At 36.2% G+C, this 27,648-nt stretch overlaps 1 protein-coding gene across 1 annotated transcript; it reads left to right on the forward strand.

The window, feature by feature from the left end:
- SLC16A7 (solute carrier family 16 (monocarboxylate transporter), member 7) lies at window positions 1-26,250 on the forward strand. Its single transcript, XM_010015491.1, has 3 exons — window positions 1-214; window positions 23,677-23,820; window positions 25,394-26,250. The coding sequence occupies exons 1-3, from the start codon at window positions 1-3 to the stop codon at window positions 26,248-26,250; spliced, it is 1,215 nt and encodes a 404-aa protein (XP_010013793.1).
- The last annotated feature ends 1,398 nt before the right edge of the window (window positions 26,251-27,648 follow it).

Genomic DNA, 27,648 nt, shown 5'->3' on the forward strand with positions numbered 1-27,648 from the left:
ATGCCACCAGCAACAGCAGCACCAGAGTACCCACCTCCAGATGGAGGTTGGGGATGGGTTGTGGTCTTCGGTGCTTTTATCTCCATTGGATTTTCCTATGCATTCCCTAAAGCCATTACAGTGTTCTTCAAAGAAATACAAGAAATCTTCCACACATCATATAGTGAGATAGCTTGGATATCATCGATAATGTTGGCTGTCATGTATGCAGGAGGTAAGATATTTGTGAAATTTGCAAATTTTTTATTTTTCTAAGGTCTTAAAGTATTTAATTGCTACCTGATTTTATTGTTATTACCTAAAGAATGTACCAAAACACGTGCCTCTTTTCATATCATACTTTATCAGAGACTACTGTTAGACACATCATCATTAAAGTACTTTTTACTTTCTCTTTTAAAGCATTCTATATTCTCTTCCTTTTTGTTTTCCCCTTAGGGCCTTTTGTTTGTTCCTCTACCTAATTCTGTTGTGCAATTTTATCCAAAGTTCAGTTTCTGAGAGTCAACGGTTTCCAACAAATCAATGCCCATGTAACTTCTCCTGGAGCTGTGGGTACATTTGATCAGTTTCCACTGCCTTGGTGAGATCTCTCAGCAGATCAGATGATGGAGCTTAAACACAGAAAATTATAATGGCAATGAGGGTTCATAAGTCAGACACGGATATTCCTCTGTAGAGAGGGGGTTTGTATCTTGTCCCTATTTGCCCTAAAATAAAATTCTACTTTCCGTTTAGGCCAAGAGTGATGTTGGCCTAAATGCCATCTGTATGACAGCGAATGTATAGAAAATATTAGCTTTGGGATGAAAATGAACAGTGAATATAAATTCTCTGATATCTTTTTTTCTTGTGAGAAAGCAAGTAAAGAGCAGGACAGATGAAAAAGGCTTTGAAAGTATAAAGCCATGTTTAAGTACTAAGTGTCAAACCTGCTTTGGCAGGTTTTGTGTCCATCTTATTCTAAGACTGTTAGATTTTGCTTGATTTCTTCATTCTTTCAGATTACTTTTTTTAAGTGTTGGTGGGAGCTAGCTGTTACTTAGGCAAAACACTTTTTCAGGCAAGTTCAGAGGTTTGAATAAGGTTATTTCAGGTAATAGATCTGACATTGCCCTTTCTTTGGACGTTACAAGGTAATCACTTGGAACACCTCAAACTGTTTGCAATGATGAGGCAATTAAATGTATGCATTTATATATGTGTGTGTATGTATATGTACGTATGTATAAATGTGTATACATAGAAACAGAAAATATTGTGCCAATAGCACGAGAGTCAGTATCTTTAGTCACTGAAGAGCACCACTCCAATATTTTTCAGAAATGTTGTCTGTATAATAGTAAAGTACAGTATTACAGGTCCAGTAAACAACCTATTGAAGGAAACATGAAGTCTTGTTTTTATCTTTGATTTCAACCCACCTATTTTTTGACACCTGAATGTCCCTACGTCCTTTAGCAGTCAGGGAAGAGAGGTAAGTGCCTACAGAGAGGAAATCAGGGTACCTAAGTGGTTCTCTCTAAGTAGCAGTTTTTCCCTTCTGACTGTAAAAATGAACCTGCAGCTAGCATAGCATTAGCTTATGCGCCTCAGGTAAATATTTTTCAGTTAATGGGATGGAAAAATGGATCCTTCTTTCAAATGCTGGTGTAGATGGGGACCTTATAAATGCATCTTGACAAGTGATGTCAATATCAACAAAAGCTTGCTGTTCAGATATTTTGATCCCTTTTTTATTCATATACTAGTAGAAAATCATAACTTATTCATATACTAGTAGAGAACCATGCAGGATTTTATAGGACTGGCAACTGTAACTGATTCACCAAAATACACCAGGTGAAGAAGTAGCTTGAATAATGCAATCAAAGTGAAGTAAAACAGCAGGTATGTCCCATCACATTCAGGTCCCCTCTAATGTAGTCGCTTCTGAAGGGTGCAACAGCACTCGCACTGTGGAGTATAGATGTGTAACTGTGGATGCCCCTGAACAAAGGCTGGACCCATCTGAAACAAGGGAAGAACACAAGTGTTGAAAAGCAGGAGTTTGTTTCAGCTTTCCCAATGCTGTGACTTTTGACCTGGACCCTTTTTCACCACTTTTTCAAATGGAAGTTATATTTTCTAAAAGCAGATTTGCATTATAGTGCAGGTACTTTTGTTTTACTCTTTGAATAACATTTAGTTTGTACCATTTCTGTCATCCATTTCTGCCATCATTCTGACATGCGTGTTCACCCAAGTTTTATTAACAGTACAGGTACAAATCATCAAATCATAGAATGGTTGGGGTTGGAAAGGACCTTAAGATCATCTAGTTCTAATCCCCCTGCCATCGGCAGGGGCACGGCACTCTAGACCATGTCGCCCAAGGCACTGTCCAACCTGACCTTGAACACCAGCAGGTATATGGAGCATTCACAACTTCTTGGGCAACCTATTCTAGTGCCTCACCACCCTCACAGTAAAGAACTTCTTCCTTATATCTAACCTGAACTTCCCCTGTTGAAGTTTGAAGCCATTACCCCTTGTCCTATCGCTACAGTCCCCGATGAAGAGTCCCTCCCCAACATCCTTGTAGGCACACTTGATGTACTGGAAGGCTGGACGTTTAGCTGTGGTCGCTTTATCTGTGAGGTTCACTGTGCACAGCTTTTCATGTAAAATACAAAACATTCAGTACTTCTGCCTTTTCTCTAATACTTCTTTTTACTGTTCTGGGTACCAGCATACTAACTTCACATTGACATTAAAAATTACAAAATGATTTATGGTTCATTCTGCTAAAACCTACCCAAGTCACTATGAAGATTATCAGTACAGGAACAGTAGGCAAAGTTGTTTAGGTGTCTTTTTACAGACTTGTGGTTTTAAAATGCTGAGAATGACAACCCTGCCTGATATAAACACTCTTTGAAGCCATAGCTTCTCTAGAACCACTTCCTAAAAAATAGTCCATTTAGACAATCACTGGCAAAATATGAAATAGCAACCAGGAAAAACATTTCTGAAGGAAATAATTCCATTGTTTTTACTGTCTCAAGGTGGTTTGATTTCTTAGCATTTGATGTGCTCTAATGTGAAATACATGTTCAGACCATGAGTACAAGGTGCGTTGTTTACTATGAAGTGAGATTACGTACGCCTGTGACGAACTTTGTTCATCTTACTGCTAATTAAGGTAACCTGAAAACATCTAAGATCTGTCATCCTCATTAGAGTTTAGCATTCAACCTATTAATCATCACAGTGGGGTCAGTGAATAAGTTGGAGTCTGTGCAGACACTCTTTGCTTTGGAGGCTGCAGCCTCTTACAGTAATTAGCTGGCATCTGTGTTTCAGTAACAAGGTATTAACTTACCTTTCAATGCCTGGGAAAAAAAACAAAAACACAAAGCAAAAACCTAATAAAAGGCATCCAGTAAGGAGCTAAAAGAATGTTAATTATGTTTATCACTTACTTCATACTTAGAATAAATGGCATTAAATTATAGCAGACCATCTGGCAATCCATATGGTCTCCTGCAGTCCTGGTTAATTCCAGCAAACAGGTCAAGCACAGCATTCACCTGTTAGGAAAGCACTAGGCAGAGGTGACAAATCTGATAAATCAAATCAATATGGAACTCTTTTCCCCTCTTTATCTGGCATAATATTCACTTTTATACTGGGTTTAGTTATTGGTTTTGTTTAATTTTTTTTTTTGGATGGTTGATTTCTTAAGCTCTCTCTTCTCCCCCCTACATTGCCCCTTATCTCCTGGATAAGAATTTACTAAAAAGCCATCCCAAAAAGCAAGATCCTGTGATATGATCAAGGTTACAGGTATTGCACAGATTCCACTGTTCAGCCCGTGCTTGAAAAAAGCATCCTCTGGAGAAGAGCAATAGTCCAGTCTCCATGGCAACTCCTCTTCTGCCTCTCTTGAGCAGAGACTGTCGATTGGATTAAATTAAGGGTGATGGTTTTGTGATGGGCTCCTGCACCCAAGGGATCATGACTGAGACCACCAAAATTTTGTTACTGGAGGACAGGCACTGGGATAAAATGGAATTATGTGCATTATCCTGACAGGGCAACCTGTGTTTCTGTATGTGTAAGAATATGTACATATAAAACATGTATGCACGTATATATTCTTATGTACACAAACTTTGTATTCACGTACTGATAGAACCATATTTATGCTGTAACACCCACAAGTCTTAAGGAACTCAAGGAAAAGATCAAATACATTTGACCTCAAGTTCTCAGTTCATTCTTCTCCAAAACTGCACCTTTCACTTTGCACAGCATTAACAGCCGCAGGTGACTAGAGAGCTTGTTATCAGACCTTGATCTGTTTCCAGTAAAAATGTTTTCATTGCTTTCAGTATAGGTTTGATAGGAGCCTTAGTGGCAGCTATGAAAGCCATGTGACAGGTCTGGTGATTTCAGACACAGCTGACCTTGAGTTTTAGATTTCCTTAGGGAAAAATCAGTTGGTATACTTGTTGGTCTTGAAGTCTTTTTCTGTCGTTTTTTCAAGGACATTTTCAGGTTTGGGTTTGGTTTCTGCTGTTTTGGGTTTTTTTGTTGTGTTTGTTTTTTTCGTTTGTTTGTTTGTTTTGATGTTGCTTGGGTTTGTTTTTGTTTTTGTTTTTATTTTCCAAAAATAACTTTTTAGATGTGACATTGGGTTATAGAGATTAGCTTGAGACATGATTCTATGATAAATCCTTCAAGCCATACCCATCTGTGAAATGTGGTATAGTCTTGCTGGTCTGAAGTCCAAAAAAAAAAAGGTTTGTTTAAATTCTATATGATATTTCTAAGTAAATCATTTTAAAAGCACCTTTGAAAAGCAACTCTGGAAAGATGCTATGTAAGTGCAAGTAGTGGTCATTACCATTTTTCAAAACACACTTAAAAAATGAAGCATTTAATAACTTCCTCTCTCTTCTTCTGTATTTCTTAAGTTATTCAAGTTTGAGGTTAAGTATTTCCAAAAAGGAGCAAACTCTTAAAGGATTTTTCATGTGACAAGACAAAAATAACCTATAGACAAGTTCTTATTTTGATTTTTCAAATATTAATTTGGAAAATAACATATCATATGGTATGTTCAAAATATTTGTGATTTTATCTCAGTGGGTGTTTCGATGATATTGCTGTGAAGATGAAATGGCGTGCATAGTGGAGATGACAGTTGCGAAATCCATGTAACACAAACAACAGATGGTTGTGGATTTTTACTTTTGGACAGGACCTGGACTCCTACACTTTTCTTCCTCCCTGGTAACATTTTCTTATTTTGGTTTTACAAATACTGGCACAAGACATTCAGTGGCCATGGATAAAGAGATAGAGAAGCTTTCTCAGTGACCTATGTCCTTTGTTGTCAGGGACAAGCATTTTTCTCCATCAGAATATGCAAAATATTGAATTTTAACAACCTCATTTAAAGCGTCCTTGAAAGCAGAACTTAGCAACTTTCAGAATGCCTCATGGGCATAAGGAAATACTTCACATTTAGCCTAAAATATATGTAAAACATCTATGTCAAGTTAATTTGAGACTTACAGATAAAGTGAAAGAACTCAATGAGGTGACAGAAGAACAGAGCAGTTTGAATCTTACTAACAAATTGAGATAAGTAGAAAAAGGAGGTACCAAGATTAACAAAAATATTATAAATTTACAGTAGTTCAGTTTTTAAAAAAAGAAGACCTGAATGCTAAGGAAGCCCGATAAAGCTTCCTAAGGGTAATACAGCCACTTCTTAATCTTTCTTGGAAGGCTTTGAGTTTTAGTAAAACTGTACCTTGTAGGGCAATGTTCTGAAGTAGCAATGCCTGTTTTAAAGAAAGGCCTTCCCTGAAGTTTAGAAAACACTTTAAAATCATAATGGGAAGAAAGATGGTAACAAGCTGAACTGTCATAGCTGGTTTTATACTTTTTTTTCAAACAGCTTTCTTGTCCTATCTACAGGAGCAAGCTGGTATTTTACTTGGCAACTTTCTGTGTTTGGCTGGACATATAAGATCTAACTGTTACATATTCAGTGCCTTTTGGGGATCCTATTTTGTGAAATTTTCATGACACTTAGTTTTTACTGGGTTCTATTGAGCCACTCTCAGGAAGCCAGTCTCAAAGTTAAGGACATGCGTCCATTGAGAGAAATAAGGGTTTGGGTTTTTTTGTCTTTTATTGTATGCTTATGTTAATTTTGAATAATTGTCAGAAAGACATTATGTGATGAAGAATTCCCACTGTGCTGCTACCAACCTCTTTCCAAAGATGTATCCAAAACATAGTTTATTAGTAATGAATTGATGCATATAATAGAAATATTTGTGGTAATTAAAATTTAGTTAACTCAAGCCCTTACTAAACCAGTTCTTATCTGCATACAAGTAGGCAATGTGGATTACCTAATGAACATTAGTTAATTACTCTTTTCCTGTTTAAGGCTTTGTGTGTGTCTTGATCTCCATTTAGTTTTATACTGAGGGATTTCTGTAAGTAATCAATATTGATGGCTTTTTTATCTGCAGGAAAGATTCTTTTTTCTCTCCCACTTTGTTTCAAGTAATGGGTCAAAGTCGAACAATAATAAATAACATGCATCATAAAATACATTTTCTAAGGGGCTTAAACTTTGAGTTTGTTTAAGAAAGATATCAAGGGACAAACATAGGCCTTTGATATGTTCATTGAGCTTGTAAATCTTTGACGAAAGAATGCTCATTTTCTGTGTACTAATAATGTTGGATTAGTTCCCATACAGTTTTTCATATCCCTGGATCATACAATGGTTGTATTCGTGATGTGTGTGGGGTAATTCAAAGGTAATGAAACAATGGTCTTGCACAACTGGAAACCATGAGATATTTAAGCAGATACCAGAGAAGTACTGTGGGGAAGGAAAAGCCTTTGTATAGCATTGTAGTCACACTAGCACTTCAAATGAAATAATAAACCCAGCACTTTACAAAGAACTTATCATAGAATTTTACTGGTCCATTGTTTTGGAATGTCTAAGAACTATTCCCTTGTTTATTTTGAAGGGTATATTCAAGGAAAACAGAGTTGCACTGATATGTTTAGGAAAAATTCTAAGCCAGTATCAAATGGCAACAGCTGAGACTTTTACTGTGATACATGAAGACACGTAAATCTGTATTTGTTAACACAGGTAAGTGGACCAGGGACTTAGTGATGGGTTTATGCTGATGCCAGGGAAGCTACAGAAATCAAAGAATGAGGTGGTTTTGAACTGTCTTTTATGATTATTTTAAACATTCTTTTAATTTATTGACTAGGTTTGAAGAGTTTTTGCAGTGATCACATGTGAGATGTAGGTAAACATATGAAGAGTTTTTTATCAGTCAGAACCTTTTCATGTAACAGTGATATTCTATTAAGATTACTTATGTCAAAGAGCACAAAAACCCCTGCATCTTTGGCAGGTAACACATGTTGGTGCATAAAAACAAAAGAAAAGCTTACCTTTCTTTTCCATAAATATTGGAAGGGGTTTTTTAATTGTCAAGAAACAGTGAGGCATTTTCAGTGCAATGTTACCTGACTTTTGTTCAGGTGAATATGTACTACGACTAGACAACCAAATGAAAGAATGTGATTAAAATAGGAGACTGTATTGTGAAATAAGATGTTGATTTCCTCATCCAGTTCAAACACTTCTCACAACACTTTCCCACTGATGATGGGAACATGTGCCCTCTTTGGTTTTCTGTGTATACTGCTTTGAATCACTTATTAAATGCTTTGACTTTTAGAAAACTTGAAAGAAGTAGTGCTACCCTTGCAGCTTTTTAACAATAGTAGCTAGAGATTATATGGCCAGGATTCATATTTGGTCTTTCTCAGCCTAGGCACCTATATTTGATCCAGTTGTCTAGCCATCTGTTGTCAGTCAGTAAAACCAGGAATTTCTGATTCATCTCTTCACAAGTTAAATGCTCAAAACACATCAAATAAATCTTGTTTTAAAGAATTCTGTGTCTTTTGAGTGATAAAGGAATCTAGAGGAAGAGTTGAGAGTTCCATTTGACACAAATCTGAGGTGATGCCACCCTACGTGGTTGTTGCCCTATACTAATACATTATGTTTCACTCCTTAGAGACCTTAAAGCTAAGAATATTCCTGTTAGAGATATGTACCCATGGTTAGTGATTTTGAGCTTGTTCTGGTTAAAGTTTGATTTTTTTTCTTTAATTTACCTCTTATACATTGCATGGGTTGTAATTCTCCCATGTTTCAGCGACACCAATTCGGTTGTACTAGTTTTGATACTATTAAAAACACCTGGTAATTTTAAGATTACCTGTTAACTTGTAAATCTTCTCTAATCTTACAATGAGTTTCCTGATACTCATAATTCCCTTTCTTCCATCACCAGCTAAGAAAAAAACCTAACCAAGAGAATAACTAGTTTGTCTAATAATTGACCAAGTTTACATTCTTTTGTAGCTGATTGTAAGCTGATAGAAATCTATGGATCTGTTACATTTTCTTCTACTTTGGAAATGACTTGAAGGCCTCTTTGTAGCACTTCCCTATCAATATCAGCTGGCAATACGAATTTTGTCAATACAAACGTTACTCATACTGCTCTCCTGTAGAAGAATCCTTTGCTTTTCAAGGAACTGAACTTAACTGAATTTTTTTTTAAAAGAACAAGCTTCTCTATCCCGCACATGCTGCTTCCAGATTTGCAGATGTGTCCTAGCTATAATCTTGTTATTTTATACTTTGTAGAATATAAATTAATGTTATGACTTTCCAAGGACTCTGCAGTGGCTTTAGGGTCAGACTGACACAAGAGAGGTGGCGGGTGTCCTGTTTGGTCTTCCCTAGAAGAGGGAGTAATCTTGTGTCCTTGGAAGTCAGATTTCACTCAGAAAAGCTTCAAGAGCAGTTCTTTTACTGTTTGAATCATTGGCATGTACCCAAATGGCAGAATTGACCCTCCTAATTGTGATGTTGATAAGCTTTGAGTGCGTGTAATTAAGTAGCTGAATCTGTTTTTATTTGCCTAACCAGAATAGCTTTAAATTCCAGAGTAGCAAGTAAATAAACAAAGTGCAAGAAGTTTTACTTCTGGATATTCTACTTAAAGACTGCCTTTGCAGGAACTATTAAATCCATAGGAAATCAAGATCTATAACTGTTACCATGAAATGTTTACGGAACATAATGTTTTAAAGCTGGTGAGAAGCAGCATAACATTACTTATGATGATATAAGATTAGTTAGTTAGTTAGTTAATTTACCTGGACATCTGTTCAGCAAAACACAGAAAAAGAAAAGAATTGAAGTAAAATAGGCCCATTATTGATAAAGAACTTCAAGTCATGTGCTATATAAGATGACAGAAAGAAAACTTCCAACGGATTCATTGGCATTCATAGTGATGAGTGACACTTTTCACTGATGATGTTATGTTTTTATTAGAGACGTGAAATAGCTGCCTGGAACTCCATTCCACAAACAGACACCATGGTTAAAAAGTTGAAATAAATTTTTCGCCTGCCTAAAGTCAGCATATAAATATGTTTATATATTCATGCAAATATGTTTATCCATAGGTGTTTGTAACAACAATATCTCTTGTGAGAGTACCCTCAAGGACTTAAGTGCTTCCAGAGGCACTCATTAAAATCACATTTTTGTTTATATCAACCTGAAAAAGACATTATCCATTAATGAGTCATGTATTTTCCTCCAAATAAAATATAAATAAAATATAGAAGATTAGCTTTGAGGATTTACAGTGTTTGAAAAAACTGGTGGTATTCACTTTATTAATTTGATTAAACATTTGACTTATTTGTCAGTAAGCTTATCTCTGCTTCATAAATAAAAAATAAAAATCTAAGGACAAAGTACAATTTGACCTTAAATATGAGTCTCCTAACTTCAATTTTAATTTATCGGATTCCATAGAGTACCAGCGATGCAAAATGCACTGAGGAGTGGAAAATGGGGCACCGTGACTGTAAGGATCATTCTAGTTATTCATTGAAGCAACAAACTATGTAACAAAACATTTTCAGCTAGTGACCTGAAATTATATGATTCTCATGTGAGAAAAGAATTTAGTCAACATTAGAGATGGTTGTAGGTGCTGGTGGCCTGAAAATAATTTTCGATTAACACATTTTTATTGTCATAGAAGGTTAGGGAAAATCTCAAAAAAAAATAAGTTTTACATAAAACCCCTTAAAACCCCCTCTCTCCTATGGGCTGGACTACACCACCCAGAATGTGACAGGGCAGTTCTTCTCAGAGTGGGGTCCAGTGTGTGTTATGTGACTGTATATACAATAGTAACCAACACAGTCCAGCAATTTGACTTGTACTAAATTAACAAACTATAGCTGCAATTTTTTTAAGATGGTTTGGTAATGAAATGCAATATAATGCTATATGACCTGAAACAAAATGTTTATAATTATTTTGAATAGCTAAGAGGAAGAATTAGATCATGGGAATGCCAGATAGTTATGTTTCCTAATTTGTTTGTTTGTATGACAGAAGATGTTTGAGATATTTCAGAGTGACTTATTTGAAGAGTTTTAATTCAACTGAAAATTCTGAGACTTCAGATTTTTATTCCAGCTTGGGAATAAAATGGATGTTGAAGCATAAAAGTGCTTTATGCAACGCTAGTTCTAATTTTATGTATTGTTGCTTAAAAATCAAATACCATGTTACAAAGATAGTACATGTGGGAGTGATTCTCTTGTCTTTCACACAGTGCCATAGTTTTTACCTGTGCAAAGAGTGTGCAAGGTTATATAAACCATTGCCATCGTGATTTAGTTTTCCATATTTACTTACTTAAATGTAAACAGTAACCTGAGTGCAAAGCACTTGACCCTGTTCTCAGAGAAACAGAGCTGAAGTGGCATACAGGATTAAGACAAGAATAAATTTGGTCATAGAATCTTTTATGGATCATTTCACTTCATGTTGTAAAAACTTTACCTGACAAGGTGTTCAGACATACATATTGCCTAGATCAGACAGCTTTCTAAACAACTGCTTTCAGTAAGATGTTAAAAGTTCCTAAAGGAACAGTTCCTGCTGTGGAAAGAAAATAATTTCTTTCATTAATAAACCTAAGTAATATTATCCCAGGCACACGTGTTAAATCCTTAGAGAAGTGGGAATATTTTATTGGATTATTTTAATATGTTATGGGTGAAGAATATCAATATAGCTCCTTAGATGAAAAGTGGCTCCAGGAATGCATGATGTTTAGGCAGCATCTGTAATACAAATCATTGGAAGCCTATGTTTTAATGGGTGCTAATTTATTTTGAATTTATGATGCATCACAATCATTATAAGTAAACTGCTTGACATTACTTGTTGGAGAATAAGGTTTCTGCCAGTGGTGGGTTGTTTTATTTCTTCACACTATGTAAGAAAATATGCCCGGATCAAAAGTCATACAAATACTATCTTTAAGTGCAAGAAGACAGCACTATGCCACCAACCCACTTCATGTTGCATTTTGCAGCAGAGCTCAGATATTCCCTATTCATGGAACCAGACCTGCTCTAGACTTCTTCCACTCCTCCATTCCCACATTTTCAGAAGACCTTGTCTGTGGAGATGTATCCTCTGCTGCTACAAGGGAAAGGACTGTGTAGAGAATGTTATTTCATGTTGTTTCCTGTCTAGTCCAGGCAAAACACAAATCCCATAAAGACTCAGCTCTCCATAATATATTCCTTTTCCACGCTTAAGTCCCAGGCTGCCTCTACTAATTTTTCATTATTCTTTCACTCAGTAATTGGTCATATTTTATGAAATATTGCTTTCATTGGGGAAGGCATACTTTCCCCTTCCTTAAAGGAAGCCATCAAGTGTTGGTCAATAACACTCCATGGAAAGATGGAAGGTGTATTTGTTGATGTAATCCACAGAATGAACAGCATGTGACTATACATAGGAAACATCTAAAAATTTGAAAGATCCATCAGGTAAAGCTCTTTCGATTGTAGATAGATGTGTCAACTTGATGGCAAATTCAACTCTGATGACAAGAAGTATATGAGGTGGGTATGGGAATATGCAAATATCTGCTCATCTGAACACTTTCAGAATTCTGGACCTGTTCACTAAGTTATCTCCAAATTTACCCATTCCTCTAGGTGTCAGTAAAAGCTACTGATTCAGGTGCAGCTGAAATAAAGAAATTCATTGAAAGACAGAAAACATCACATAAATCTCATTAATATTGTTGATTAAGGGGATCAAAAAAGTTATCTTTTCACAACTTTTGGCTATTAATCATTCGAGGTTTTGTTGTTTTGTTTTGGGGTTTTTTGGTGTTATTTTTTTTCTTCATGTTTCTAGCCATTTAACAGTTTATATTGCTTTTAGTCATTTTGACCTGGAAGACAGAATATCCAGTGTTACCTTTACATATCATTTTACAACTTAACAGATTTTCTTAATATACATACATGTTATTTTCTCACTTATCTAAAAACAGGATAACAAACCACAAACAAACCTCCTCAAAGATTCTCACTTTTACTTGACAACTGAACATGTTCTCCTCACCCTCTACCCATTTTCTCTACCCCTTTTGTAAAATACTGGGAAAAAATGAAATTCTGTACCTGATATGATCCCGTTAATATACTACCATTGTTTGCACTCCAAATACCTGAGCTGCCAAAATCTAATGAGATTGCTCAGTTCCCATTTTGTATGATATCTTAGAAACACAAATAAATTCCCTGCCCCTTCTCTTTCCTTTTCCCTTTCCTCTCCCCCTCACTCTTATTCCTTATTCCCCCTTCCCTCACTTTTCCCACTCCCCCAGCATGTTGTGAACCAAATATTGTTCACATATCTTGTGCAGTTCTTCAGACACGATCTAATTTACAGGCTGCAAAGAAATTTGGGTAATTACCACTTTTAAGCTTCTATTTGTTACCACTGCAAGTCACCATATGCCTTTTATTATATATTATTAAAAAATTATAATGAAAATAAGATAAAATAATAATGTTTTAGAAAGATTTTTCTATACAGTACATTTTAAGCTGAATGATACATACATGTTAAATAGCAAATGTATTTGGAAATAATCTTACAATGTTATGACAATGACCTAAATGTGATGACTTCTCAGGACACTTCCAAGTTATAAATACATCTAGATTTATACTTCTTATTGCAAATATTCTGACTATGTAGATGAGACTTAATGATCCATAATTCACAATAAGGGGTCCATGGAAACACCGTATTTCAATTTATAGTTTAATTTCAGTATTTTCATTTTGTAGTTTAATTATACAGTGCAAAATTGAGACCAGAAAAGAATATAATAAAGGAACAACTAGGAAGAAACATGTATCTTGTGCTTTCCCTGAAATTACATATTATTGCCTGTAACAATAAATACGGAATCATTTCTAAGTTGAGTTAGTTAAAATATTCTGGAAGAAAATAAACTGTAGGATGATGTACAGGGTAAAAATCGGATATTGTATGAACATTAAAGTGACAGGCAATTTGTAGAAGACAGAAATACAAATAACAATATTAATCTTAACTGAAGTTGACTGAACTTTTCACTGTGAGTGCATTATCTGAAAAAATGTGATGATTTGAGTTGCAGAGAATAAACCCTACATTCATAAGAACCACTGAATAGCCTGTGCAAGGTCTTTTGAAAGTCTGCTATGACTTTTTTCTCTCTGTGATGTCTGTTAGGCTTTCAAATGACAAAATATAGTTCTGATTCCGGGAAAAGTAGACAAAGATTTTTAAGAAGGTGTTTAAAAATCGTTAATCATAATGGGGAATAATAAATAGGAAATTGTGTGTAATGAACATTTACAAATTTCTGTGTTCACATGTGCATACACAGATTTGTAGAAAAGACAGCCATTGCACAAAAAAGGAAGAAAGAAAAAAGGGAAATATTTGTAACTAGATAATGATACGGTTTAGGACAATGTCTGGGAAGAACTAAAACAAATATTTGCAAGCACTGCTTGTTTTGTTGGTTTTGTTTTTCTTTTTCTTCCCAACAATTAGCTCTGAGATTAACAACATACCTCTTATTTTCAAGTTGCTGTAATTGTAGCTGTGACAATGGTATACTATAACCTCTTACTTTCTTTTCAGTTTTATGATCTGCAACAATACAGTCCTTCCTTTGTAACAGCAGAATATACAGAACTTGTTTGGCAATCCAATCACACAGTTAGTAAGCTGTAAAGGCAAATTTTATAGCTAAAAACTGTTACCTGCTTTGGCAGAGCACAAAGTGCAGAACATTAAGTCTCAACATGACCCAGCAATGTGTGCTCACAGCCCAGAAAGCCAACCGTATGCTGGGCCGAATTAAAAGGAGTGTGACCTGCAAGGTCAGGAGAGGTGATTCTCCCCATTTACTCCTCTCTTGTGAGCCCCCACATGGAGTACTGCATCCAGGTCTGGGGCCCCCAATGTAAGAGGGACATAGAGCTGTCGGAGTGAGTCCAGATGAGGTCCATGAAGATAATTAGAGGGCTGGAGCACCTCTCCTGTGGAGACAGGCTGAGAGAGCTGGGGTTGTTCAGCCTCAAGAAGGCTCTACTGAGACCTTCTAGCAGCCTTTCAGTACCTAAAGGAGGCCAACAAGAAAGCTGGAGAGGGACTTTTTACAAGGTCATGTGGTGACAGGACAAGGGGGAATGACTTTCAACTGATAGACGATATATTTAGATATTAGGAAGAATTTCTTTATTGTGAGGGTGGTGAGACACTGGAACAGGTTGCCTCAAGAAGTTGTGGTTGCCCCATCCCTGGAAGAGTTCAAGGTGAGGTTGGATGGGGCTTTGAGCAAGCTGGCCTAGCTGAAGGCGTCCCTGCCCATGGCAAGGGAGTGGAAATTAGATGATCTTCAAGTTCCCTTCCAACCCAAACCATTCTGTGGTTCTATGATAAATGCTTTCTAATATTCCAGAGAAAACCAACTTATTTATATCACTAGAAGCTCAACGATCAGGTTGTTTGGGGGTTTGTGTGTGTGCATGTGTGTATGTGTGTTTGTGTGAGTGTAAGGTCTGGGCATAGCAGATTTTTAATAAGATTATTTTTGAGAGAGAAAAACTAGTAGAAATACTAGATGGCTATATATGAACCTCTGGTTTCAGATTAGTGTTAGTTTTCCTTCGTACCCTGAAAGCAGCTGTGTTAGATAGGATTCATTTTAATCTTCTCAGAAATGTGATTCTTGTTTCAGTACAAGTGCTCAAACACAGATATCACCAAATTGAACTAAATATTTCTCTTGCAACCATCCACAAAGGAAGAAGGAGCAGCCACTGAGATGAATGCATAATACTTCAAGGATGAGCCCTCTAGAAGAAAAACACTCAATATTTTCCTCCTGTGGAGACAGGCTGAGAGAGCTGGGGTTGTTCAGCCTCAAGAAGGCTCTACTGAGACCTTCTAGCAGCCTTTCAGTACCTAAAGGAGGCCAACAAGAAAGCTGGAGAGGGACTTTTTACAAGGTCATGTGGTGACAGGACAAGGGGGAATGACTTTCAACTGATAGACGATATATTTAGATATTAGGAAGAATTTCTTTATTGTGAGGGTGGTGAGACACTGGAACAGGTTGCCTCAAGAAGTTGTGGTTGCCCCATCCCTGGAAGAGTTCAAGGTGAGGTTGGATGGGGCTTTGAGCAAGCTGGCCTAGCTGAAGGCGTCCCTGCCCATGGCAAGGGAGTGGAAATTAGATGATCTTCAAGTTCCCTTCCAACCCAAACCATTCTGTGGTTCTATGATAAATGCTTTCTAATATTCCAGAGAAAACCAACTTATTTATATCACTAGAAGCTCAACGATCAGGTTGTTTGGGGGTTTGTGTGTGTGCATGTGTGTATGTGTGTTTGTGTGAGTGTAAGGTCTGGGCATAGCAGATTTTTAATAAGATTATTTTTGAGAGAGAAAAACTAGTAGAAATACTAGATGGCTATATATGAACCTCTGGTTTCAGATTAGTGTTAGTTTTCCTTCGTACCCTGAAAGCAGCTGTGTTAGATAGGATTCATTTTAATCTTCTCAGAAATGTGATTCTTGTTTCAGTACAAGTGCTCAAACACAGATATCACCAAATTGAACTAAATATTTCTCTTGCAACCATCCACAAAGGAAGAAGGAGCAGCCACTGAGATGAATGCATAATACTTCAAGGATGAGCCCTCTAGAAGAAAAACACTCAATATTTTCCTTGGAGTATTTCTATACTTAGAGTTATGCCTCATGAAATTCTTGGTGAAACCATGAAACTTATATAATTTTAGTGAAGTTTATTATTTATACCTTCAGATTAACTACTGCTATAATTTTATCCACATACATTTATATATTTGTATTATTATCTTTGCCATATTTCCAGAGTGGAAAAACTAGTAAGTCCATGTTTGGTTTTTCACTTGAAGGAGAAGTAACCTTTAATGGCTCAGGTTCATTGTATGTGTCAACAGTAATAATATTTAAGTGAAATGTCCAACACATTTTTGGGGTCTGAAAAGCTGTTTTAAATTTAGATTCATGCAAGCCTATGAGATCCCGAGGAGACAATTGAGGCTAAACACTAACCTTTAGAAATTGTCTTTTCTTCTGCAGGAAACCATCATTAATTCTTCCAAGTACCTCATATTTGTCACTGAATTTTCTAATGTTCATATTGATACACTACCTGACAGTTCCTGCTTAAGTTACAAGTTGGTTGCATAGGTTTCTGAGAAAATAAGAACATTTTTTTCTGAGAAGAATGTTAGTGATGCATGTGTCATGTGCTTATGCTGTTTCCAGCTATCCCCTTTACTGAGGCATGCATGACACTTTGGGAAAAATATGTGCCTGGTATTACGATGTCTCTATTTATTGCATCTCTCTTAGAGGTGCTTTGGTTCCATTTTAGCATTAGCTGTTCCCTTCTTTCTTCTTTCTTGTTTCTTTGTTTTTTCCAAGATCTTCCAAAGAAAGATGAGACTAGTTTTTTCAAATATCTATGCATGGGCTTCACTTTTTTATTCCTGAAGCTAACAGGAATACTAATATAAGGATAGTTTAAAAAATGCTGAAATATTTTGCTGCATCTGACTACAGTGCACAATAAACATGTCAACATGAAATTTGGGCAATTAATTCTGGGACATAACTTTTTTTTTATTTGGTGACCATAAATATTTCTGAAAACTGCTGACTGTTCAGCAGCTCATAGAATTACTCATTTCCTATTACATATTATGAAATTTCATAGTTCTAATTTCAAAAGAAATGTCATAAATAATCTGAAAGTCTTCTGCTTTGTGATGAAGTGTTTTAGCCTTTCATGAAAACATTCTGCAGCAGAGCATGTAGAAGATGATTAATATCAAGCATTGATATGTATCCATGTAAATAATAACTAGGGTGGCTACTCCTTGATTAAAAACTGGGCAATTTCCGAACTTTTTAAAATTCATAGACGTAGAGTACTTTGCTAACTTGAAGATGTTTTCTAAATTACATGGTCCATAAGTCCATACACTTTTCCACCCTAGTAAACAAGAAAAAATCCTGTAAGCCAAACAACAGCTTGAATCAAAATGCTTAGTAGCCTTGGTTCATGTTTCTGATGTATCACTGGGAAAAAAAAAAATAATCAAAAATACCAAAATAGATCAAGAATCTGTAATTTCTACATAAAAGCAATACATCTAGAGCAAGCACCAGCACCACTGCTCACTTATGTTGTTTTTTCTGAACATTTCAGGGAAAAGACAGCTCATATTTGCAGCCAGACATATATGTTCCTGACTTGAGTGCATCAGTTCAAAATTATCAGGTGTAACCTTTTGGGAGGAGGAACCATGAAGGAACTGGTGTGTTGAGGCGCTCTGCCATCAGCCAGTCTCCTATGGATTACCAAACACATTATTACTCTATTTCTTACAAAAGTCCTAAGGAATAGCTGAAGGTCAAATTAATCTTCATCAGTAATCAAAGGATATAAAGTTAATAGAATTCAAGGATTGCTCAGGACACAAGTAAGAATATATGCATTGAGGTTAATGACACTGAGGAAATGTAGTTAGAGGAGGGAAAGTGGTGAGCAAAGTGTGATGCATGGTTGAACGACTGACTGCTTACTCCCCAGAATGCTGTGCTTTCAGCTGCTGAGCTACCTTAACTCATAGTTTAGAGACCCTAACTCAATGTTAGCAATTTCTTTTTGGTGATATTTATTGTAAGAGCATTTTTTTTTTTCTCTTTGCTTTCTCTCAAGGTTACTATATCATCTAGGTTTATAGAAGCATTGTAGCCAGTTGTAAATGTTATATGAAATGGAAAAAAAAATACTGGCAAATGCACAGAAGAGCTACAGAGAAAGTTTCCAACAATTGTTGAGCTATGTTACCTTCATCGCTGTTACACAAACACATAGAGTATGTCAGAATAGCAGTTTGCTATTCCCAGAAATGGGATAAAGAATAACAAAAAAACAGTGGAATGACATTTTAATATTTTCAAATTCATCAATACATTTTTTTTTATTTTTTTCACTCCGCCTTCTCTAAATGCCTGTCCAAGAATACTAAAACTATTTAGCCAAAGATTTTTGAACTAGAGATAAGACTGTCACAGAATGCTCAGTATTATGACTTAGTCCTGCTTGAAAAAATTGCTGAAAGTCTTTGTGGTTGAAAGAATTGTTTTAAAGTGAAAGACAGGGATCTACTTTAGCAAAATATTGGGGATTCTTTGTCAAACAAAGCAAATGAGCTCCTGCAAATGGATTTAGTAAATAATAAGGAAAAAAAAAAAACAAAACGGAAAAAACATTAAAAGCAAAAGGAAAAGAAATTAAAAACAAAACGAAAAGGAAAAGAAATTTCTGACTGATATTTCAAGTACTTTATCCTAAAGTAAATTATTCAATTATTGGACTTCCTTGGGCTTTTCTAGCCTTGTAGGAAGCAGAAGTAAAAAATAAAGCTGGACCAGAAAAATTGCTGCATTGACTCTGCAGAGCAGATGGCTGAAAATATACTTGTGTTTAAATCACTAGACTTGACAGGATGCAATCTACAATATTGCATTAGTGCAACTTGAAATATTATTATTGCATTTATTTTCAACTTCTTTCAGCATTTCATTTTATTTAAATAAATGTCATATCATTCAGACTAGTCATTTGAGGTTGCTTTAGATCAATGGCACTATGAACACTATATGACGTTGTCAATATATGCTTAAAAAATTACCTTTATATCAGGAAGGTTCATCTCTAATTCTGTACTAAAAATAATGCAGGCAGCAAAATAAAATGTATACATTCACTGGCTGTATGTGAAACAAATTACAAATGTGGATGATCTTTAATTACACCACTGTATTATCGCAGTGAGAAATCAAACCAGGACAAATAAATACTAAAACCTGGATTATATATTTTTTGAAGAAACTTTCATCCCTACAGTGAATATAAATATAGAATAGACCCAAAGATGATCTCTTCATGGACATAATGGCATATTGTAGATGTAAAAGACAATTATGGCAGCTTGATACTGCTATTAACCAATCCCTACTATTGTAACCATTCTGACTAGTTATTATACATTTAAGTTGCAGAACATTTTTTGATCCCTCACAGAAACTGCTGTCTATTTATGGGAGAACTTTCTAAAGTAATTTTTTTTCTTACTTGGCTATGAAAAACATTGATGAAAAAGAGAAAAGCAGCAAGAATTCTAGTGTCCTAGATTCTCTTCCTCTTGTAAATTAATGGAGTGTACTTAATACATTTGGACTTATAGATGTTATTGTACCTGAGAGCTGAGCAAGATATAGATTTTAAGCCAAATAAATCTTCCTTTATTCTATTTCATGGCCTTAAAACTGATCTGCCTGTACTATTACCTCAAGGTATTATGAAATGGAAATATTGTTATCTGATTTACATCCTTTCAGCTTTTAGAGATACTACATGTAAAGTCATTGTATTGTCTCCAGAGTCAAATCATTTTTTGAAGTGCACATTTTCACAGGGTTGGAAAAAGCAAATAAATGGATAGATGTGTATATCTCTGAAAATGTAAGTATATGAGAAAAAGTACTAAATTTGTAGTGTATAGTTTGAGCCCTCTATTCATTTCCACAAAAATAGTAAGCAGTATATTTCTTTAAAAGGAAACTTTAATGTTCAAGTTATGTTTAAACTGTATTAGCACAATAAGCATCTTTTAAGGGGAAAAGGTGATTATTTCTTCAAACATCTGCTTTTAAAATTACTTATTATTCAATTCTGTAGTCTTATTTATTCCTTTTAATTTACAACGGTATGACTTAGCAGAAGAAGGAAGATTTAAATGATGTTTGAAAATTTAAGCTTGGAAGAGAGAGGAAAATATGGATTATTACTACCTTTGTTCTTATTAGAAATAATTAATCTAATTTGTAAGCAATATATTTCTTCCAAGAGGTCTTGGTATTCACTGAAGACCAGTGAAAGCAGGTTTGTCCTTATATTTTGCATAATACAGATACACAAGTGAATGTTCTGCTGAGCCATCATAACAGAATATAGGTATGACATTATTATAGCCTCTGTATAAAAAATCATAAACAGCTCTCAAATACGTGAGCCAGTCTCTGCTCACATAGCTGAAATGACTTTTACCATCTTTCCCTTGACATATGATGAAGAATGTGAAAACCTGCTTTTTTTTTTCTTGTTGTCTTCTAAACTATTTGTGTCCTGCTACACAGTCCTTCGTGAAATTCTTCTTCAGCAGCACTGGTACAGTTGCTGTCATTCTTTTTCACAGTCTGGTCATTTGCCTCAAACAGAAGATATAAAACAAAAATACAGCCAGGAGACTGTTAGTGTATTATGATAATGGTCTTAAATTCGGTTTAGGAAGTATATAGTCCTTTGGGGTAGATAGTTTGTAGGTGCTAAGGGAGAGATCAGAGTAAATATTCTTGTGGGCTTCCTGACTTAACATCTGTTACATGGTTACTTTAGGCTTTGGGAAAGTAGACTCAGAGATCCATCAGTCCTTTAGTTCATTAACATGCATTAATGTATAGCATGATTTTGGCAGTGTTACAGTACTTGAACAGCTTAATCTTCCTTCTGCTAAAAATTAAAAAAAAAAGCAAGGAATATAGATAGATGCATGCTAGAATGTGAGTATTGCTTACATAATTGTAGAAGCTGTTAGATGAGAAATGAAATTTGTGCAAAGCTATAAAACATATGATGGCAGGCAAACAGCTGGAATTTATTTAGATTCATATACATTAAGGTATGAATATACATCATTTTATGAGACTCCAAAACCAAGTATACACACAGATGTCACAAGAAAATATTTAACCTACTCATCAGATGGAATGTTTCCTAGATAATTTAGGGAAAAAGCTTGAACTAACTTGGTGGCTTATAGAATAATTAATATTTCCCACACGTATAAATTTTAAATCATAATACTGGAATATACTAAAAAAAACCCCCAAAATTAAATGTTGCTATAGTGGTGAATACACATCATTAACTAAGGAAAACATCTCAAAGAAAATACTATATTTAAAGAAATTTTAAATTCCTAATACATTCCAGATTGAGGTCATTTGAAAGTACAGAGCTCAGACCCATCAGACAGTTTTGTCTTTCCTCTGGTGTCTTCATCCACTGCCTACCTAAATTAATACATCTATATTTCACCTTAGTTAACAGGTCTTATAGGTGAGGCTAACATTACATTCTTTGATCTGAAAAGCTATATTTTATTGTCCTGGCTTAACTGCCACAGTTAAGATCTGTAGAGATGCAGTTTTCTTGTTCCTGATAAGGAACTATCTGCAGAATTATTTCCCTCAAAGGAGAGGAAAGCTTGCCATTTCTGAACAACCCCCAAAAAATGCAACCAAACACTTAAAACAACCCCCTTCCCCAAACCCCTAAACGAACAAAAATCTTCCTCATTTCCCTGTCCTCCAGGAGAAGGGAGACAGAATTGATGGAACAGTATTAAAGAATATTAATATTATAGTCATTACTCTTTTGGGCTGAATATCACAACATTAGCAATGATTTTTTCTTTTTAAAGAAAATTGCTGCAGATTTAATTTATGATACTTGATATTTGGATGTAATGTTTTGCTGTAAGTTAAATAGAGAGTTCCAGTTAAAAGGGATTTTTAGTGACCCAGAGAAAATATTTTTATTGTTTGCATGTTTCAAAAGTGTTTCTTTCTAATTCAAACATGAGCAAAACTACTGAGTGTCCAAACAGAGCTCTATAAACAAAAAAACATGACTGAAGTTATGCTTCAGCATAGTTGTGAGAGCACAAGTACGTATAATCCATAAGGAAGTATGCTAAAAGTTGATTATTTGGTATATGCATAAGAATTTTGTTGTTGATATGCAAGTAGTAATTAACATTTACAGTATATCCATAATAATACTTTAGTACATTTAAGGTCATTCAAACACTGGAGTCTAAAATAATACCTATGAAAAAAAATGCTTTTGAATTCTGTTGGATTTGACTTTTTCACATCATGTGGTTTCTGTCATTTCTTCCTTTAGATATTTATAAAAAGAGAGACTTAAAACTGTTACCACTAGATTGAATGATTTGCAGTGAAATCAGGTGCAGAGCTTGGCATTCCACTTCATGTTGGATGCCTGCTTCATCTTGAATTTGAAACTTATTGCTTTTTATTATGGAGTTTTTATTTTTTAATTGGATACATTTAGTTATTGCGAAGGCAAGACTAGTTGTAATGGTTTGGGCCAAATATAGTGCAGTCAGATGGTCTGCAGGTTTACGTAAAGAGCTTTGACAACCTCTTAATCTTAATAAGTAGCAGACCATCTATTCTAGTCACAGTTGCTTAAAAAGCATATAATGCATGTCACACTAAATTACATGTTAGCTGTTTGTTTAGTATGGACATAATTACACCATAAACTGAATTGCAGTTGAAACTGAAAAATGGACCTGTAGCAATATTTTCAAAGTTTATAGGTCTTTATGCTAAACCACATTTTAGATTTTCCCAGGCAACTTATAGTTATCTTACTGTCCATTAACACTCCTTTCTGGATGAGGTAAGGAAAACAAGCCTCAGGTGCCAGAGATTTACATTCTGATTTGACAGTATTTTTAAGTCTATCTGTAGTTTTAAGCAGGCATCCAGGATGTGCTACAGTATTAAGGTCAGTTATTAGTTTGCTTGCCTGGAAATTCCCTTCATTCTCTAGGAAGTGGAGTTTTGATATCTGTCTTGTACTTGAAATTCTTCAGTCCTTGCACTTTCAAAACTTCCATTGACTGGTACCAGTATTGATTGCTTCTGAAGTGTAACAATCTCTCTTGCTTGTCTGATGTCTTTAATCTTTTTATCCATCTCCATGACTAACCGATATTTATATTATCATGGAGGCAACATATCCACATCCATACTCATTTGTCTGCAAACTTTCAGAGTGTGCTTGTAAGACAAATTGGTATAGAAACAGCTAAACATTTGCCATGATGGAAGAGGAAAGCATTCCAGCACATCCTAAATACAAAGACATGTATGATGGAGTTACCTGTAACCTGTTTAATGCATTTTCTGTCTACTGGCAGGTCCCATAAGCAGCATTTTGGTGAATAAGTATGGTAGCCGGCCTGTGATGATAGCAGGTGGCATCCTGTGTTCATTTGGAATGATTGCTTCCTCTTTCTGCAATAGCGTCCTGGAACTTTATCTCTGTATTGGTGTTGTTGGAGGTAAGAGTCCTGTTTAAAAGGTATTGTTATGTTACATGTTATTATTTCTAATACTGTTTTACCAATGAGCCTTACTGATCAAGAACCTGCTATGCAAGAGCCTATTGTACAGCTGCAAACCAAGAAGGTAGCAAGATCAGTTAATTTCACCTACATGAACTGTCTAATCCTTTAAATTAGCTGGTATGATGTTAAATTATTTCTTAGGATATTTCAGGAACAACTGATGATTTTATTCAATAAATGCTGTATGTATGTACCTTTCCACACTGCACTGTAATTATTGTATAAAAATTGATTGGCTCATGACAGCACCTATTACAGTCATTTGTGTAGAATTTCACATTCATTCTTGTAGCTTTCAATCATGGTGCATTTCAAACAGGGTGGCAGAAGCTAGCAGAATTCTAGTAGAAATGCAAAAGCTAGTACCAGCTTTCTGTAGGTTTGTGTATATACTCTTACAGAAAAGTATAACAACTTTCAATTCAATATCTTTCTGTTTAAAATCCCGCATGGTCAACCCCCAAGTAAAATTACTTATAATCTCCATCAAAAGCCTGGATATTGCCTGAGGCAATGAGTGAAAGTGATCATAAAGCCAGTAAATTAAATAACCTCCTTGTCAAAAGTTGTGTTATTTTGGTTTTGTTTGGTTGGGTTTTTTTAAACTACCTCCTCAGAATAAGGAGGGCAAGCGAGGTAAAATTGGCAGGTAATAAATGAATAGTACTTCATCCTATATTCAAGATAAGCTTTCTTTATGTTGAAACTAAAGGGGTCCTTTGTTCAGTGATTACTTCTTACAGGTTTTTTTTTTTTTTTTAATATCATAAACCTGGGGCCCACTGAAAGGATAAAGTCAGGATGCACAAATGGGCCTATCTGAGAAAAAATTTCTGTGCCACCCAAGAGATGCATAGCTACTTAGACCTTATTGCCTAGTACAGAGAGAAGGCCTAGAGGTTATATGCTAAGTTGATGTGGATAGGTGTTTTTCTCTCATGGCTGTCCTCTACCCTCTTCCACCTGTAGGAGTGACTTCAGTGTCTGGGAAAGTGGAGCCGTATTTGCCTCAGAATATTAGACATTTTAAGCTCCAATTTTGGATAAAAGTTTTATTATAAACAGGGCTGGAAATAAGAAATAAGATTTATGCATTTAAATGCACCCTGCATTCATTGTAGCTGAGATGACATTTAATAACTTTTGTGAAATGAGCTAAGAGAGAAATGCATTATAGCTTAGTAAATATAAATGGTGAGTCAAGGTCCTGATACCACCATTACTCTGTGATTCCCCTGTTTCTGTCACTGCTGAAACATAACAAGGAGTTTTGGCTTTTATTGCAATGCTACAAGGGGAAATGGCAGAATGTCATTATGACACAGTCTTGGATTTAACACACATAGACAGCAATGAAAGTGATTTTTTTCTCTGATGCTGGTTGGTTTCTATCTTCATTGGGAATCACTGGATTAGATCCTAGTCATTTTAAACATAACTTGAAAGAGGTGTATTCTGTTTTTCACTGCATGACCTGCAATAATACTGTCTTTTATGTGTTGTACAGGTCTGGGTTTAGCATTCAACTTACAGCCTGCCTTGACCATGATTGGCAAGTACTTCTATAAGAAGCGTCCCATTGCTAATGGATTGGCCATGGCTGGAAGTCCAGTGTTTCTGAGCACTTTGGCACCTCTCAATCAATTCCTCTTTAATGCATTTGGCTGGAAAGGAAGCTTTCTCATTCTGGGAGGACTTCTTTTGAACTGCTGTGTGGCGGGGTCACTTATGAGACCTGTCGGACCGAAAACAGTCCGTCCTGTGAAAAAAGATGTTGAAAAAGGCACAGGAGAATCTACCTTGCATAAAAACAACAAGAAGTCTTTTTGGCAAACTATGAATAAGTATCTAGATCTGTCCCTCTTCAAACACAGAGGGTTTCTGATCTACTTGTCAGGAAATGTCATTATGTTTATTGGCTTCTTTGCTCCAATAGTATTCTTGGCTCCTTATGCAAAGCACAAGGGAATTGATGAATATTCTGCTGCTTTTTTGCTATCTATCTTAGCCTTTGTAGATATGTTTGCTAGGCCTTCAATGGGACTAGTAGCAAACTCCAAGTTTATCCGGCCAAAGATTCAGTACTTTTTTAGTTTTGCTGTCTTGTACAATGGCATCTGTCATGTCTTGTGCCCTCTGGCAACAAATTATACGGGCTTGGTGATATATGCTGTATTTTTTGGGTTTGCATTTGGAATGGTTAGCAGCGTTCTTTTCGAGACGTTGATGGACCTCGTTGGGGCTGCCAGATTTTCCAGTGCAGTTGGACTTGTCACCATAGTGGAATGTTGCCCTGTGCTCATAGGCCCTCCTTTAGGAGGTAAGAATCTTTTTTATTTCAGTTTTTCAGACATTACAGCATAATCTTGCAATTTAGCATTGAATTAATATAAACATTGTTCTTCATATTATTTAATGTTTTCACTGCGACTAGGAATGTACTCTTGCAGCAGCACACTGCGTCAGTTATTTCTGGGCTTTACAGATGAAGATCCACTTGAGAATCTAAAGGGATGCATTGCGTGCATGTGCCATAGGTAGATTAAGAGAATATCTCTACTGGCCTATAAATCCAGGTGATAAGCCTATGTTTTCATGAGAGCACAATAGTGCTAACTTTGCAGTCTTGATTTACGTGTATTCATTTCCACTTTGCTCTTTGCCAACAGAGTTCTTACTCTCTTGAATTAGCCAACAGAGAGTTTGTACGTCAGGATCAAAGGGAGAATGGTGATGAGGGATATTACTATGGGGATCTGTTACAGACTGCCTGATCAAGAGGACTCTGTGGATGAAGCACTGTACAGACAGATAGGAGCAGCCTCACACTTGCAGGCCCTTGTCCTGATGAGGGACTTCAACCTTCCTGATATCTGTTGGAGGGACGGGACAGCCCAGCACAAGCAATCCAGGAGGTTCCTCAATTGTGTGGAAGACAACTTCCTCTTGCAAGTAACAGAGGAACCAACAAGGAGAGGTGCCATGCTTGACCTCGTGCTCACCAACAGGGAGGGACTGGTTGGGAATGTGATGCTCCAGGGCAGCCTCAGCTGTAGCGACCATGAGATGGTCGAGTTTGAGATCCTCAGGACAGTGAGAAAGGCATGCAGCAAGCTCACTGCCCTGGACTTCAAGAGAGCAGACTTTGGCCTCTTCAGGAACCTGCTTAGTAAGGTTCCATGGGATACAGTCCAAGACTGCTGGTTGATATTCAAGGATCACCTGCTACATGCTGAGGAGTGTTGCGTCCCAACTAGAAGGAAGTGTGGCAGGAGGGCCAGGAGACCTCCATGGATGGATAAGGAACTGCCAAGGAAACTTAGAGGGAAAAAAGAAGCATATGGAAGGTGGAAGCGAGGACAGGCAACCTGGGAAGATTACAGGAACATTGTCCGGGAAGCCAGGGACCAGGTCAGGAAAGCTAAGGCCCAGCTAGAATTAAACGTGGCAAGGGATGTGAAAGAGAACAGGAAAGGCTTCTATAGGTACGTAGCAAATAAAAGAAAGACTAGGGACAACGTGGGCCCTCTCCAGAAGCTATCAGGAGAACTGGCTACCCTGGATTTGGAGGAGGCTGAGGTTCTTAATGACTTCTTTACCTCTGTCTTCACTAGCAAATGCTCAGACCACACCACCCAAGTCTTGGAAGGCAAATGCAGGGACTGTGAGAATGAAGACCTTAGGCCCACTGTAGGAGAGGATTGGGTTCAAGACCATCTTAAGCACCTGATAGTGCACAAGTCCATTGGACCTGATGAAATC

Source organism: Nestor notabilis, unplaced genomic scaffold, assembly GCF_000696875.1.
Source record: "Nestor notabilis isolate BGI_N333 unplaced genomic scaffold, ASM69687v1 scaffold9795, whole genome shotgun sequence".
NCBI classification, from domain to species: domain Eukaryota; kingdom Metazoa; phylum Chordata; class Aves; order Psittaciformes; family Psittacidae; genus Nestor; species Nestor notabilis.